This window comes from Nicotiana attenuata, chromosome 6, assembly GCF_001879085.1.
Source record: "Nicotiana attenuata strain UT chromosome 6, NIATTr2, whole genome shotgun sequence".
Classification (NCBI taxonomy): domain Eukaryota; kingdom Viridiplantae; phylum Streptophyta; class Magnoliopsida; order Solanales; family Solanaceae; genus Nicotiana; species Nicotiana attenuata.
Window position 1 is genome coordinate 84,494,272 of NC_031994.1, and position 17,047 is coordinate 84,511,318.

The 17,047-nt window shown below is 39.4% G+C and overlaps 1 protein-coding gene, 1 long non-coding RNA gene and 1 pseudogene across 2 annotated transcripts; 1 reads left to right on the forward strand and 2 right to left on the reverse strand.

The window, feature by feature from the left end:
- On the reverse strand, nucleotides 8,477-10,534 carry LOC109228354 (glycerol-3-phosphate 2-O-acyltransferase 6-like). The gene is made up of 2 exons (XM_019393505.1): nucleotides 9,923-10,534; nucleotides 8,477-9,376 (listed from the first exon to the last, which is right to left on the reverse strand). Exons 1-2 carry the CDS (start codon nucleotides 10,532-10,534, stop codon nucleotides 8,477-8,479), a joined length of 1,512 nt encoding a protein of 503 aa, XP_019249050.1.
- Nucleotides 11,977-12,802, reverse strand: LOC109228355. The gene is made up of 2 exons (XR_002068370.1): nucleotides 12,711-12,802; nucleotides 11,977-12,551 (listed from the first exon to the last, which is right to left on the reverse strand). It is a non-coding gene; the product is annotated as an uncharacterized LOC109228355 (long non-coding RNA).
- On the forward strand, nucleotides 15,081-16,379 carry LOC109228051 (annotated as a pseudogene).

The following is a 17,047-nucleotide window of genomic DNA, read 5'->3' on the forward strand; positions in this document are numbered from 1 at the left end:
TCATCAACCATGAGGAGCTGGTCCTTCACCATGAGGAGCTGGTTTTTAGAGTAGCTAAGCAACTATGTTGAGGACCTGGTTCTTCGAATATTTCATCAGAAAAAACTTTTTTAATCATCAAAAACTCAATACTCAACAAATTTTCCCTTTTTAATTATGACAAACTTTTTATATACTAGAACTAGGTAATCACACCAAATCATGATCAACAGGCATATCATACCACAGGTAGACATACCCACACAACACCCTTAACTCTATCTTCCCCCTTTTGAAATCATCGAAAAATACCAAAAGATGTTAGACATATTAAGCATAGTTAATGCAAGATTCAAAGCCATACAGCCTACAGTACAAGCTCAAGAATTATCAAAGAAAATAGACTAAGCTGACGATCTAACCAAGTACGAAGCATCAAAACATTATAAGAGAAGTCATGTAGCAGTGCCAAAACTAAGCCCATGGCCTTGTCCTAAACCATTAGAACAAAATAAACTAAAACTGCTGCAACATACTCAGACCAGAATAGAAAAAGACAGAAACTAAAGCATCACTGGGATAACAAAAGAAACTCGGGACTCTGGGGAAGGAACAAGTTCATGGGTGAGAGGTAGAGGGGGCCAATTCTTTCACAAGGGTGGAAATCTTTTGGGCATGAGCTTCCCTATCCCTTGTGATCTCTTCCCTAAGATTCTTGGTTTCGTTTCTCAACTCATCATTGTCTTCTCAAGGCTTGGCATTCCCCTCAACAACCAACTCCAACCTCTTAGTGAGCTCTGCTGCCCTGCTACTTCCAAGTAGAATAGCAAAACTTGTTGGTCCTCTAGCCTTGATCTCCTCATAGCCACACTGCTTGAGCGTAACAGCATCCAAGAGATCATTATGATTTCCATACTTAAGCTCATGCTAGGAAATGTTGAGCTTGTCAAACAACTCAGTCAACATGAAGTCATAAGGCATAGCATGCTTAGGGTTGGAAGTGTATGCAGCTCTTGCCATATGCTGAATCATCAGGCTAGGGAGATTGATAGTTCTACCAGTGTCAAGCAGTTCCATCATAGCCATGTCCAACATGGTAGCCTCATGCCTTATCTTAGACCTATGCAGAATGCATGAATTGACAAAGTGAAACAACAGCTTATGGATGGGGTCATATCAGTCTTGTACACCTTCTGGGGAGCATCCAGTTCAAACTTTTGAGAGAACTTCCTTGTGACCACAATTCCTGTATCCAAAGCTCCTTGGCATCAAAATCCACCTCAAATCCCCTTACCTTACTCTTGACCACCTTTCTATCAAACTGGAAGTTTGCATAGAACTCCACCACAGTAGGCACACACACATGAGGGAAAGCCTTGACAAACATGTGTTTCCATCCCTGTAGCTTAAGTTTTTCAACCAGTTGAGCCATCCCTTTTTTCGCCAGTGTTTGCAATAATCTTCCATAAGAACTTTTCTATTCCTGAACTCAATGAGTTTATCAACCATAGCTGGCACACTCTTTCTCTTTATTCCTCTACTAGCCTTTGCAGATGGGGTAGCAGTTTTTGTAGCTTTGACAACCTTTCTCTTTTGTGTTGATGACCTTTCTGGCAGAGTAGAATTAGACTCATCTTCTCCATCCAACTCAACTACAGGTTCTACAACTGAAACTTGCTTCCTTGACTTCTTGACACCTATGGACTCCTTAATGATTGTTCATCAACAACCTTCCTTTTACTCCTTGTGAGAGGAGTCCTGGTATGAGGAGCCACGTCTTTCCTTGCAGGGATGGCAGACTTTGTTGCTTTCATATGAGTATTCATGGGTTTCTTCCCCACTTCATACAAGGGCAAGTTATTTTCATCTTTACTGACCTCCTCATGTCTAGTGAAAGGAGTTAACACGAACCAAGGTTCTTCAGTCATTTTCTCTCTACTTGCTTCTTCTGAAGGGGCTATGACAGTGCTCCCAATAGCCATAGATCCTTCTATTCCCCACTCGTATTCTCATTATCTTCCTCACTTTCTTCATCCTCTCCTTCACTCTCACTTGCCTTTTCTTGATCCCCACCTTCACTCTCAGTCTCACCCTCTTCTTAACTGTTTTTTCCTTCTTCTATATAGTCATCCACTTGTTCATTTATCCTATCTTCTGTCTCACTCTCCTCTTCACCAAAATCCCCCTCCTTCTCACTCTTTTTCTCTTCATTAACAATGTCCTGAGTAGGATGTCGCTCATGACTGCCCATTACCCCTTCTTCATTTTCACCTCTATTATCATCCTCATCCTCCGTCCAACTAAAAGAAAGACCATCAGATGCCTCATTTTGTGCTGGTTCTTTACTGCCTTCCCCCTAAACCATAGGCATAATAGTAGTGGTATCTACCCCTTTCTTCAGTAATGCTACATTCTTTTCTACAGTGGGTTCCTCAACTTGTGGTTTATCACTTGTGGAGGGGCTAGTATCTAAGGTTGCAACATATATAGCAAATACCAAAATATCTAATTTTGAGGGGGGAGTTTTACCTAACTTGTAATAACTGGGACTGATTCCCCCTGAACCACAGCTTCATTAACCACTATATCTACTTTAGCAGCAGCATCAGGCACTACCCTATCACTCTTAACAGATTTTCTTGGAGTAGCCTTGATCTTGGTTGACTTGTTTTTTGAAGTAGTCCCAGATGCATTAGTTGTTGGCTTTGGAAGTGAAGGCCCGGTGAAGGTGGGGATGCTGAGAGCAGCAAGAACATGGGATGATGGTGTAGGTATAGTGGAAGATATCGATGGAGAAGGAGCAGGTGTGAGTGTGGGTTCACTTGAAGGTTTGACAATTTTCTTTGATTTGGGCTTCATGTTCTTGGATTTGGCTTTACTCTTGGATGATGATTTTGATTTAGAAGAGGTTTGGCTAGATTTAGGCATGGCGATAAGAGAGGAAAATCTATGAAGGGAAGAGAGAATTATTTCTTGATTCTTGCTTAAGGTTTGAGAGAAACAGTAATGTCTGAGAAACTGATCACGAGGGGTTTTTAAAGGCGTTACTCCTAATTTGGCAGGAAGAGAGAGAGACCAAATTTGAGTTCTAACAGGACTCTAATAATGGTTATTTTGACTATTAGAATTTCAGGAGTAATTAAACTTTAATTGCTCTAAGATTCCCCCTTATTCTTTGACAGGATGACAACTGGAAGTGATGTTAACATGATTAGAAAGTCTGAGCTCAGCAGTAATTTAGGATATTAAGTCCCAATGAATTAAGACAAGATGGTACGTACCTGAGTCAAAGAACCAACTCCTTAGTAACATCTTACTTATTTATACAATAAAGCTTCAGCACTACAGGTTTGTATCATACAACATAATTATCAGCTAGATTTTTTAGGCAAGTGTGTGTGCTTAATACAAGCACAAGACTAAATCAAATACATTGTACTTGACTATCTACTTCTAATTATATCTTTTCTAGCCAATCATTAGGGTGCAAATAGTTGGATATATTGATTAGTCCTAGTTCCAGTCTATTTCTTTCAAAGTGGTTCCTACTCAGAGCTTTAGTAAAGATATCTGCAATTTGATCTTCAGTTTTACAGAAGTTAATTGAGATGTTCCCTTTTTCAATATTGTCTCTGAGAAAGTGGTGTCTAATATCAATGTGCTTGGTTCTCTTGTGCTGACATGGATTTTTAGCAATGTTTACGGCACTAGTGTTGTCACAGAAAATAGGAACACAATCAACAAAAATACCATAGTCTCTTAGCTGTTGTCTTATCCACAACAATTGAGCACAGCAAGATGCTACTACCACATATTCAGCCTCAATTGTGGATAAAGCCGCTGAGTTCTACTTCTTTTTCCCCAAGAAACGAGAAAAAGACCCTACAAAATGTGTTGTTCCTGAAGTGCTTTTCCTGTCAACATGAAAACCTACATAGTCAGCATCTGCATAACCAACTAGATCAAAGCTATACCCTTTAGGATACCACAAGCATAGATGAGGAGTTCATTTTAGATATCTAAGTATCCTCTTGACAACCTTCAAATGAGACTCTTTACGATTTGCCTAAAATATTGTACACAGTCCCACAGTAAATACAATATCAAACCTGCTTGTTGCGAGATACAACAATGACCCGATCATTTCTTTATATAGCTTTTGTTCAACACTTTTCCCTTCTTCATCAAGGTCCAGCTTTGTTGTAATGGAAATGGGAGTGTATATGGACTTAGAGGAGTCCATGTTGAATTTCTTCAGCAGTTCCTTGATATATTTTTGTTGTTGTATCATGGTTCCAATAGGTATTTGCTTGATTTGCAACCCTAGGAAGAAGTTCAATTCACCCATCATGCCCATTTCATACTCATTCCCCATCATCTCAGCAAATTTCTTGCACATTGCTTCTAGATCCAAAGATAATGTCATCCACATATACTTGTACAATCAGAATATTCTTGCATTTGCTCCTCAGAAACTGAGTGTTGTCCATATTTCCTCTAACAAAGTTGTTAGTTAAGAGGAATTTTGAGAGTCTTTCATACCAAGTTCTTGGAGCCTGTTTCAATCCATACAGGGCTTTGTCTAACTTGAACACATAGTCAGAAAATTCTTCACTCTCAAACCTAGGAGGTTGTTTAACAAACACTTCCTCCTTCAGATAGCCGTTCAAGAATGCACTTTTTACATCCATCTTATACAAGGTGAACTCTATGTGCAGCAAAAGCTATTAGCATTCTTATAGCTTCCATTCTGGCTACGGGTGCAAAAGTCTAATCATAGTCAATGCATTCTTCTTGATTGTATCCCCGAACCACCAGTTTGGCCTTGTTCCTTGTGGTATTTTCTTCATGTTCTTAGGTTCAACCTGTGAGAGGAATATTGTGTGTGCACATAGATTTCTCAGAGATGAACTGGTTTGCACTCCTGCATTAGGATCACAGATGATATTCTCAAGAGGATGTGAGCTTTGATATTTCCATGGCCTAATCTGCATTCCCAGAGGTTGTTCACCTAAGGAGTGACCCAAAAGAACAGTTTCAGTAAGTATAGCTTCATCAGTCTGGTTAGTGGTCAGAGTAGTTCCCAAGTGTGTTATAGAACTCAAGGAATTTAGAATTTTTAAACTCAGTTCCATGGTTTGTTCTTATACTTAACACATTACAACCCAGTTTCTGTCAGATCATTCTGACAGAAACACAGAAAACATCAAAAGTTTCATCTTTACATCCAAAAAACAGAGTCCATGTATACCTGGAAAAGTCATCTATAATGACATAAACATACTTCTTACCTCCTCTGCTCCTTACTCTCATTGATCCACATGGTCCATGTGAAGGAGTTTCAGAGGTATGGAGGTGCTGAAAACCTTTTTAGATTTAAAAGGTGACTTTACATGTTTCCCTCTAACACAGGCATAACAAACCTTGTCTGAGGAGAACTCAATTTTTAGTAAGCCAAGGACTAAGTCCTTTGCTGCCACCTTGTTGAGTTGAGAAAGACTGCCATGACCTAGTCTTCTATGCCATAACAGTGGATCATCCTCCAGTACACTTAAGCATGTGTGCTCACTCTAAAGAAGATACATAATGGATAACTTGTAAACATTGTTATGTCTCTTACCTTTTAACACAACTTCATCAGTATCAAGCTTAGTGATAGTGCAAATTTCAGAATTGAATTTTACTTTATTTTCTTTATCACACATTTGAGAGATGCTAAGAAGATTGTGTTTGAGGCCTACGACATAATGAACATCTTCTATAGCATGAAAGAATGACTTATCGACCTTACCAATACATGTTATCTAGCCCTTTTTCCTATTTCCAAATGACACACTCCCTCCTTGGAAGGCTGTCAGTGAGAGGATGTTTTTCTTTTCTTCAGTCATATGAGCATCCACTGTCTAGATACCAGTCTTTATTGTTCCCTCTCACTTTAGCCTGCACCAAAAATCAGAGAAGCTTGGGTCCCTTTTGATTTGAAAAGGGATGAATCAGATCTCTTCTTGCCCAGAAGGGAAGAGGATTAATAGATATTTTCTTGTTAACCTTAATCCACCTAGTATGGACAAAAGGCTTGGCTTTTGGTTCCTATCCCTTCTTCACATTTTTAGCAAGGCCAAAGGTATTTTTTTAAACTGAGCATGAATTAAGGCAGGACAAGTATCTCTAAAGTGTCCTACCTTTCCACAATGAGTGCACATTTCCTTATCAGAAATTCCTACATACTTTGTATCAAATTCGGGAATATGATTTTTGTAACCAATTCCTGATTTGTTAGTGCAGCATAGAGACTTATGGAATCATCCTCCTTTTCTTCTTCTCTATCACTTCCGTTATCCTCATATGCTGCTAAAAAGGCCTGCTTCATTGCTTCAGTAAATCATTTACTAGGATTTTTCCTTTGTTGGAACCATTTTCTCTCATCTTCTCCCATTTCTCCTTTTCAACTCGTTCTTTCCTCCACTCAATTTCCCACATTGGGCAGTCCTTGACCATGTGGTCTAGCTTGATGCACTTGTAGGAACCCATCATAATACCGCCGGTCTCTCTCTTAGATGCATTTTTGGAGTTCTTCATGAACTTCTTGAACTTAGAAAACATTGCTAGGTCTGGATCATCACTGTCAGATTAATCTTCCTCAAACTCTTTAAGGACCAAGGCCTTAGCCCTCTTTGGTTCTTCCTTACACAGTTCTATCTTTCTCATTTCATGAGTCTTTAAGTTTCCAACCAACTCATCAAGTGAGATCTTGTCCAGCTCCTTGGCTTACTGAATAGTTGTGACTTTTGACTCCGATGAAGCTGGAAGGATCCTTAGAACTTTGCTAACCAACTCTTCTGAGCTAAACACATTTCCAAGTGACTTCAGTTCGTTAGTTATTATGGTAAACCTAGTCATCATCTCCTGGATGGGCTCAGACTCCTTCATGGAGAAGAGCTCATAGTTTCTCATAAGTAGTTCTCTCCTTGATCTCTTCAATCGGTTTGTTCCTTTATGAGCAGTTTGGAGTGCATCTCAGATCTCCTTTGCATTAGAGCAAGCAGATATTCTGTTGTACTCATCAGGACCAAGTCCATACATAAGGATTTTCTTAGTCTTTGTATTCTTCTTTATCATTCTGAAAACTGCTACCATAAATTCAGTGGGGTCCTTAGGAATTGTTTCATTTTGTGCATTTTGTTTAGTAGGAGTTAATGGACCTTGGTTTCACTATGGTCCATAGTTCATACTTTTCAGCTGTCAGGAAATCTTTCATTTTTGCTTTTCACCAACTGTAATATTTTCCATTGAACATGGGTGTTCTGGTAGTTGATTGTCCTTCATTAATTCCGGGTTGAGAACTCATTTTGCTTCAAAGATCTCTCTAGGTGTTAGCCGTGTGAGAGAGAGAACCCGCTCTGATACCAATTGTTAGGTTGAGTGCCCTTATAAATTACTAAAGAACTTGGTTCTATACCGTACTCCTTAGACGTGAAATAAAATAAGCAATAAAGTAAAAACAACAATTTTACGTGGAAAATCACCTGGCTCAAAAGGTGCAAAATCCACGACCTACTGTGTAGGATTTTCAACTTCAACTCCACTAGAACAATGAGCCAAAATGTATCGATTATAAGACTGTAACTCAATATTCTCCAGTACTCCTACTACGACTATTTGATTTACAAGTTACTCTAACCTATAAAGCAAACACTCACTCCAACTCGCTAATTGTTTGTGACACTTTGATTACAACTCGATTTCCTAAAACACATTTACTAGACTGACTCAAGAAGAACACAACACGGGTGCTCGACTAGAGTGTGTAAAATGTAGTTCTTCAGTTGATGTGTAAAAGAATAGTTTCAACAGTCCAGATGGATAGTATTTAAATCCATGGACTCCAGGATCTTCTAGGAGTCCTATGCGTAGTCAACTTCTTGTTTGATAGGACTCCTACTGTTCCAAGGACTCCACCAGTCTTGGGACTCTTGTCTCTCACTTATTTATGCGTATTTTCTTGGCCAACAACCCTTATCATGTGAAGCATCCTTCTTCCACCAAACTCAGACCTGAGTAACTTTGAGATTAAGTTACTGTCTTGCACAGACGTATAATCATCTGCCATGAGGAGCTAGTCCTTCAGCCCGAGGAGCTAGTTCTTAGAGCAGTTAAGCAACTATGTTGAGGACTTGGTTCTTCGAAAATTTCATCAGAACAAACTTTGTTAATCACTAAAATCTCAATACTCAACAATTTGCTTCTACCTTTTAACTGATACTATCAATCTTGGTTCTTCCCGTAGTCTGAGCAAACTTTTGCATAAAAGTTAAAACAATCCAATTAATTGACAGTCATGAAGTCATGATTCCAATGATATGCAAATACAAGAAGAAATAGATGTATAACTTCCTTTTTTTAACGAGTACCCTTGCCATTCTTATAAGGAGAGTACATGATTAATATTTAAAAAGTTGAAATCTTCTAATTAATGCTAAGTATAGCTGACATTAAATTAGCATCCCATTATACGCTTCTTGGTCTTAGGCTTCTCCACAACAGTGCCATCATTTCCAGCAAGTGCGCGATACTTATCCTTTCTTGTAAAAGTAGTACATTCATAACTAAGGGTTGCAGCAATGACCCTTTGTATGTAATTAGCCACTTCATGACTTGATTTTCGGCCAGAGTTGCAAGTTATCTCATAGGGCAACTTGTTCAAGAATGTAACTTCATAAGCCGGGCTAGGGTTCATGAAAAAGTAAAACGGGTCCATCCCTTTCCATCCTCTCGCCGTCGTACCATGAAACATGCTCATCTTATTCACCATGGCCACTGGCACGAGCTCATCGGTTAACTCAGCAAACAAGGCCGAAAACCTAAGAAGAAACGGTTCCCTACACGTAGTCCCCTCGGGGCAAATTGCAAGATCGCCTTCTTGTAGGAGTTTCTTGATCATGGAAGCATCCAAATCTCGATCACGATTCAGTCTAACCGTCTTAACCGGTGAAATGATCTCAGAGAGTCGTGAAACGGAGTATGTAACAGCTGGAATAGGTCGGCCAAGGGCGGTGGAGAGAAAGATAGGGTCAAGAAGAGTCCTGTGGGAACAAATAAAGAGGACACCCGATTTGTTATCGGATTTCCTCACAGGAGGTGTAGGGATACCCTTAACGGTTACACGAACGCCTAGTGCCCAAAATGCGTAGTAGACAATTGGCATAGGGAGGAGTGATCCAGCAGCAATGCGCAAGCAAGCAAGGATGAAACCAACGGGGATCCATAGAATGATGAGCAATGCCATGATTGGTGTTGGCTTTTGAACTAATCGGCCGTCGTGGAAAATGATGGGCTTGGGAAGTTTGTCTGTGGTTACTGCCTTAACTTTTGGCTTTAGTGGCACAATGTACCCCTCCTGCATTTTAAACTTTGTTACTTCATTGAGTTCCAACTTATATAATCCAAGATTATAATATTCACATAATAGAATACGAACATGAAGTTTTTCATTGATCTTATAAAACAGGTTTGTCGTCTTCCTTCTATATTTTGGTGCATATTCAAATGTCATACTTCCTATATTCCAATTTACGTGAAATGTTTGACTAGTCGCAAAATTTAAGAAGGAAATGAAAGACTTTTGAAACTCGCAGCTTTAAAGATGTTATAATATTTATGTTCGTTAAAGGAAAAACTTAAAAGTGTGAGGTTAAATATTACTATCAAACATAGAAATGTGAGTATTATTTTTAGAACGGACTAATTCGGAAATAGTGTCACCTAAATTGGAAGAAACGTTCATACATTTACTTCAACGTCAGATAGAATATACAACGTTTGTTGGACTATGCTGTGGTTCATCATAGAATTTTCATCATGTTGAACTACTTTGAGAGAGAGAGAGAGAGAGATTAATATGAGTAGTTAATGATGAATAAATATGGTAAATTAAGAACCTAACCTTGCACAAAGCCAAGAAAGGAATATCAGTATGACGATCACCCAATCCAATCTCAGGTTGAGTCTCTCCAAAAGTCTTTTTAAGAGCATCAGCTTTATTCTTCCCAACAAGGACTCCTGGCTTCTGAACAAAACCAGTAGCCCTACCTTTATAAATTCCAATTTCAGTCCCTAAAACTATATCAGTTCCTAAGAAATCTTTTAAGAATGCTTCCACCATAACCCTCGGATTAGCGGTCAAAACGTAACGTTTTCCACACGAAGAGAACACTTTCCAGGACTCGGGATGAAGATCCCCATAATAGAATTTTGGTAGCACTGCACGTGCTACCGATTCTATATCAGATACCTTCATTCCTACAAACGTCGTGAAAATAAGAACTTGGATTCCTACAGACTCCGAGACGAAATAGTACAGGAGTCCAGCCAGTGGCGAAGCCAAGATAAGGAAAAGTAACCTTAAAACCCCTCCAACTTCAAAAGCAACTAAGGCAAAATAAGGGAAAGAGCTTCGGCCTCGAAGCAAAGTTCCGTCCATGTCCGCCACCACCGTGTCCTTTTCGCGCCCTATCGATGCACATTTATCGACAGTTGGAAACGTTGTTATCGCCATTTTTGACAGCTTCTAAAGTTAACAACTATAGCAGTTTCCTCTTTCTTTTAGTTACTGCTTGAAGTTAATTTTGTCCAAAGTTTGAGAATATATAATATATAGATTAAGAAAGATGACAAATAAGGAAAACATAGGGAAGATTGTCACTAAGATAAATGTCCAAAATGGTTGGCGTTAATTAAAGAGGTTAAAGCTATTGGAATTTGCCTGAAATTGTCATTTTCTTGTTTCTCTAGATGGGAAAAAGCATAATTCTTCTTAGTTCGAATCGCCATTGCTTGTCTTTGTGCATTCACCTCGATCTCAATATATTTTCTTACTTTTTCACTCATAATAATGTATGTTACGTGCAGTTTATGTCTTTGAATTCCATTAATTAAATTCTAATTAGTGGTCAGCAAATACATATTGGATTTCACAAAACATATTGTCTTTGTTTAATATCATATTAAAATGCTTCTTTGTTCAAACCGCCAATTTCTAAACACAGCTTGAAGTACTTATAGATGGATTATTGTTAGAAAACAAAACTTCAAATGATAGTGTAGATGGATGGCAGAATATAATATACAAGACCAGAAAAATTATAATTTGCTCCACCTTCAGTTTTGAAATTATTTTGGTTCTCACAGTTCAAACAATTGCTGGTTTTAATCTTGTGGCTGTTGATAGAGTAGATGGATGGCAGAATTTTCTTGTGCTAATGTTTCGAAAGATATGAAAAGGGACATGGACCATTGTTAGCCAGATATAAAACAGCCATTGTCATAGGCGATACCAATTAGCTGAGATCAAGTTTTGGTCATGATACTACCGCTTAATTTGGGTTCAATGTTTGTTAGGTGTCTTTTAGTCTTGTTAAAGATTTATATGACATTTGAAAATGCAGAGAACTTCGAATTATAGAGAAACTAAATTCTTATAATTTTTTCTACAATCGTGGTGTCAGGGTTAGCTTGCTCGCACCTCAACTAATTTCACGGGATACTTATTACCTCCCACTAGCAATAGGTACCAGGTAACATTGTCCATTAAAGCTTGAAACTGAAAATGTGAAGAACATCGAATGATAGAGAAACAAATCTTTCATAATAACTTTTTTTATAACCGTGGTGCTGGGTCAGCTTGCGCACGTAGGCCTCCGCATCGGTCGAATCGGATCGGATTTAGGCATTGTCAGATTACTATTTCGGATTTCCTAAATGTAATCCGCATTCGAATTGAATTAGACTCGGATCGATTCGGATTTTGCTGTTCAGGTCGGATAATTATATTGGTTTTCAGTTTGGATTGTGAGCCTTATCAGACCTTCAAAACCATGTGATCTTGAGCTCCTTAATAGCAAAAAAAATGTTATTGACACACCAGACTGATAAACATAATAATTGCTGCGCATATCATCTGCATTTTTCAGATGATAAACATGCATAAACAATCTTAACTGGTGCAAAAACATCATCAACATATAGTCAATAGGTTGAAGTCCATAGTAAAAACTTAATATTAATAGTTGCTTGCAGCCCATAACAGTTGCTGCCCATAATAGAAACCAATGTCTAGATAATAGATAGTTCCACCATTTAGCAGTACCCTAGGCCAGCTTTTATATGTATATACATATACTTCGGATTTCGGATCGGATTGGCTTAAAATTTTGCCAAACCGCACCTGCACGTATATCCAAAAAATTTAAATCCTGTTCCCATATCTGAACCATATAACCGAAATTCTGACTATCAGAATAGCATAAATCAGTTCGGATTCTCGAATATATCCGAATTGAGCACAACCCTAATTCCACGGGGTACTTGCTACCCCACACCATGTAACTTTGTCCACCAAGCTTGGACAACTAGTTTTTTATAATATTGGATCGAGACTAGCATAAATGGAGCAACATGGACAGTGAGAACTCATATTGCCGACTCCAATTTGCTTGGATTTGAGGCCTAGCTATTGTAATTGTACCCTTGGCAGGGCTGGCTTCTATTTCGAACTATAAGCTGGATAATCATGCCTGAAAATTCAATTTGTAAGTTAGTTGGATAAGGTAGATGATGATGGCAGGATCTGTTTTTTTGCTAAAAAAAACTTCTGACATAAGTGACTCTTAATCTCTAACATGCACGCAGAATAAAGAAACGTTGGTGTATGCGTGATCGATATAGTTGTGTACCAGTAGAGCAGTGCTGGATGCAATTAAGATTTAGTCCTCTGTTTTCCATCTCTCAATTACAACCTGTAATTGCTGAGTTCTCCTCCTAACCTGTGAAACAAAGATTGTCAGTAAGTCGGCACCAATTAGATATTTAGCTGCACTCAAAAGAAAAATATGTAATTGTCTGTAACTTTGCTGCTTCTTTCTGTATGCTCTTTCACAAGTTGATGCTTTCAAAAGTTAAAACAGTATCGTATTACATACTTCATCTTAGTCATTTATGTAGAGAAAATGTAACAACATTTTTTGTTGAAGATTTAGAAGTTGCCTTCTTTCCTTCCCTCTAATGGCCCCACCAGCAATCCCCAAAAAGTGGAAAAGAATGAAATTAATCAAAGTGGTGTTGATATTTGGGAAAACGATCTGACTTGCCCCTGTCGTTTGTGATTTGATTTAAATATATCCTTAGTTAACCTATCTGCTCATACATTCCCTCGCCGTTACAAATCGGCGCATTTACGCCCGTCACCAATGGCCCTCCAAAATGGGCTGACGGGGCTAATTTGTCATTGATATTTTACCACATCGGAGTCCACGTGGCTTCCACATAGACAAGATTTACAAAACCCATATCTTTTCTTCCTCCCCCACTTCCTCCCCTTCCCCCTCCAGCCCTTCTTCCACCACCACCTACCTCACCACTATCACCACCACCATAATATACATAGGGATGATCATTGTTAAAGAAATGGACCTTGGGCTTAACTCAACCCCAAAAACTAGTTCATGAGATGAGGAATGTCCAAATTATATTAAGGAAACCACCCATTCCTTAAAGCACCAATGTGGGACTCTTTACACTACCCCTCACGCCCAGGGCTGGACATCCGGAGCGTGGGCAACTTAATATGGGGGCCCAACATTGGGAAACGAGAATTTGGATGGGTCTTGCTCTGATACGCTGTTAAAGAAATGGACCTTGGGCCTAACTTAACCCCAAAAGCTAGCTCATGAGGTGAGGATTGCCCAAGTCATCTTAAGGAGATCACTCATCCCTTAAAGCACCAATGTGGAGCTCTTCACAATCATCATCCATCCCCTCCGTCTATTCTTCATGAGATACACTGCCACAATAATTAACACCAGCATCCTCCTTGCCCTTACTAGTTACGATCACACTACTACCACCTCCATTAACACACGAAAATAAATACCCCAATGAATGCCCAAACAACATGTCCTACCAAAAACATCCTTTGCATAAAGATACCATTTTTTTAATTAAAGGTAGTGCCCGAACTAGCTTGCGCACATTTCGACTAATTCCACCGGGTACCTACTACCTCCCACTAGCACATGTACCGGGTAATTCTATCCACCAAAGCTTAGACATATAAGAGAAATACCATATCACGAAAAATTAAAATAAAATAAAATAAATTGGTGGAAGAATTCAAAGATCTGTCTCTCAACATAAAATTACATTAGCAAAAGGGTGTTGTATCCACCTCACCATAAGATCCATCCACATCAAGGAAAGGGGGTCAAATCCATCAATTTGTGTAGGGATCTCTTAGTAAGAATTTGATGGTTGATTTTGTGGTGCATGAATGCGGGTTTCTATTTTCACGACAAGCTCGTTCTTTTTACAGATAATTGTTGGGTTTTCTGTAGAAGTAGATGAACTAAAAAATATAATTGGGGGACATATCTTGTGAATGGGTGTGAAAGAGTAAGGATTGCGGTGTAACGTGAGGATCATGGTTTTAGGTGGCGTTTGTTGAATAGGGTAAGAGAGGGGATGATGATAGAGGAGGGAGATGAGGAAGGGCTAGTGATGATGGAGGGGGGAGGAAATGGTGGTAGCGGTCGTAACAATAGTAAAGGGGAGGAGGAAGAGGAGCGGTAGGAGAGGGGAGGATAGTGGGACAAGGGGATAAATGGAAATTGTTTCCACCGTGTAAAAATTATTCCCACATGGAAGCCACGTGGTATGTCATCAGATCCATGTCAACCCCCACTAGTCCACCTAGGAGGGTCACTAGTGACAGGGACATAAATTATTGGAACAACAGTTGTAACTAGTTGTTTATCCCTTTGGATTAGTTCTTAGCTGTCATGCTTATCCTTAGATTAGATATAGATTTAGAGTTATCCTTTTAGTTCATACTTATCATTCAGTTAGTTAGCTCTAGATAGTGTTTTGATTTGAATAAGTCTCCTAATTCAAGGAGTACTCTTAGGAAGACTTGTATTTAAACTGAGCTTAGCATTCAATACAGATACAGTTTTCCATCATATTCTTGAGTGTTTTTATGGTATCTGAGCCCATACAACTCTAATGAGCACGATCCAATATTTTTTTTCTTTTCCACACCAAACCCTCCAATGACGAAAGATGGAAACACTACCAGAGTTGTCAATGCCGACAACACTACCGGCACCACAACCATCATCCAATTCAACCCCGCTTCCCAACTACTTATCAAACTTAGTGGCAGTCACAATTTTGCCACTTGGAAAGCTCAGTTCTCCATGCTTATGCACGGCCATGACCTCTATGGTCACCTTGATGGGTCTACCCTGATTCCCACACCGACCACTACTTTTGGCACCAATACAACTCCTAATCCTGCTTATACGCTTTGGTTCCGTCAGGATCAACTCATCCAGAACGCTCTTATGGCATCTGTTGACCCTACCATTGCTTTCACAGTTGCTGCTGCCAACACATCCAAACATGGTTGGGACTCCTTGCACACTGCTTATGCAAACAAGTCCCAGACTCGGATCTTCAGCCTTCGTGACCAACTTGCACGAATCACAAAAGACAACATTCCTATTACTGAGTACCTTCAGCGCATTCGGTCCCTCTCTGATGAACTTGCCACTACAGGTGCTCCGGTCACTAACTCTGAACTTATCGTCAAGATTCTTAGTGGACTTGGCCCTGAGTTTCGTGAGATATCGGCTGCCATACGAGCACGTGACACCACCGTCACCTATGAGGAATTTTATGAAAAATTGCTCGATCACGAGCTCTTTATCTAACATGAGGAAGCTAAGAAAACTCTTAGTCCTATCACAGCGGCAGTTGCTACTCACAACAAACAGAACAACAATGCCAACAATCGCAACAATCGCCGCCAATCCTACAACAACTCTCAACCATGGCGACAGAATACTCGCTCCAATACATCCATCTAGTGGCAACCCCAAAACAATAACCCAATGGGTGTTGTTCGTTGCCAATTATGCAACAAGATTGGCCATACTGCAAATGTATGTCGATCCAAGTCACATAATCATTTTGAGGCCAAAGCCAATTATATCACAGGCTTCACACTACTGCTAACCCGTGGATAGTGGACTCTGGTGCCACACACCATGTCACAACCGAACCTCATAACCTACAACCATACCACGGCAACCAGGATGTCTCCATGGGTGATGGTAACAAAATTCCCATCTCACATATTGGTTCTACTCAGTTAAATGCATCAAATAATGTTTTTAAGCTAACTCACACTCTATGTGCTCCAGCTATCAAACGTAATCTTATTTCTGTTTCTAAATTTTGTCAGGACAATCTAACATCTGTTTATTCTTTCCTTTTTCTTTTCTTGTGAAGGATCTGAAAACGCGGACACCGTTGGCACGAGGCCGGACCAAAGATGGACTGTATGAGTGGCCCACTTCACATCCACAAGCTCACATATCTACCACTTCAACTTCCCTGACCACTTGGTACCAAAGATTGGGTCACCCGCATTCTACAGTTCTTGCATATGTCTTGAATAAATTCTCGCTCCCATTTGTTGAGCGAGACAAGTTTCTTTATTGTAATTCTTGTCTGTCTAATAAAGCCCATCGGCATCCGTTTCACACATTAACTCTAGAAAGCTCTAAACCTCTTCAAATTATTTCAGTGATTTATGGGGACCCTCTCCTGTGTTATCTCTTGATAAAAAATTATATTACTGCATTTTTGTTGATCAATACACAAGATACACTTGGCTCTACACACTTAAAAATAAATCTGAAGTTAGAGAAATTTTTCAAAAATTCCATCCTTTGATAGAAAAACATTTTGATACCAAAATTCTATTGCTTTATACTGATGGTGGAGGAGAGTATAAAAGTCTTGACCCTTATCTCTCGCTTCACGGTATCGAACACCTTTCCACCCCACCCTATATGCCTCAAAGAGCTGCTCTTGCTGAGCGCAGGCATCGTCACATTATTGAAACTGCACGAACACTCTTACATAGGCGTCTCTCCCATCACCTTTTTGGTCATTTGCTTGGCACCATGCGGTCTATCTCATTAACCGACTCCCACCACACTTTTAAATA

Excerpts from the sequence above, each read along its gene's own strand:
- LOC109228354 (XM_019393505.1), bottom strand. The coding sequence starts at position 10,534 with ATGGCGATAACAACGTTTCCAACTGTCGATAAATGTGCATCGATAGGG. Across the intron at positions 9,377-9,922 it reads CTTTCTTGGCTTTGTGCAAG|GAGGGGTACATTGTGCCACT; the intron begins GTTAGGTTCTTA and ends TTTAAAATGCAG.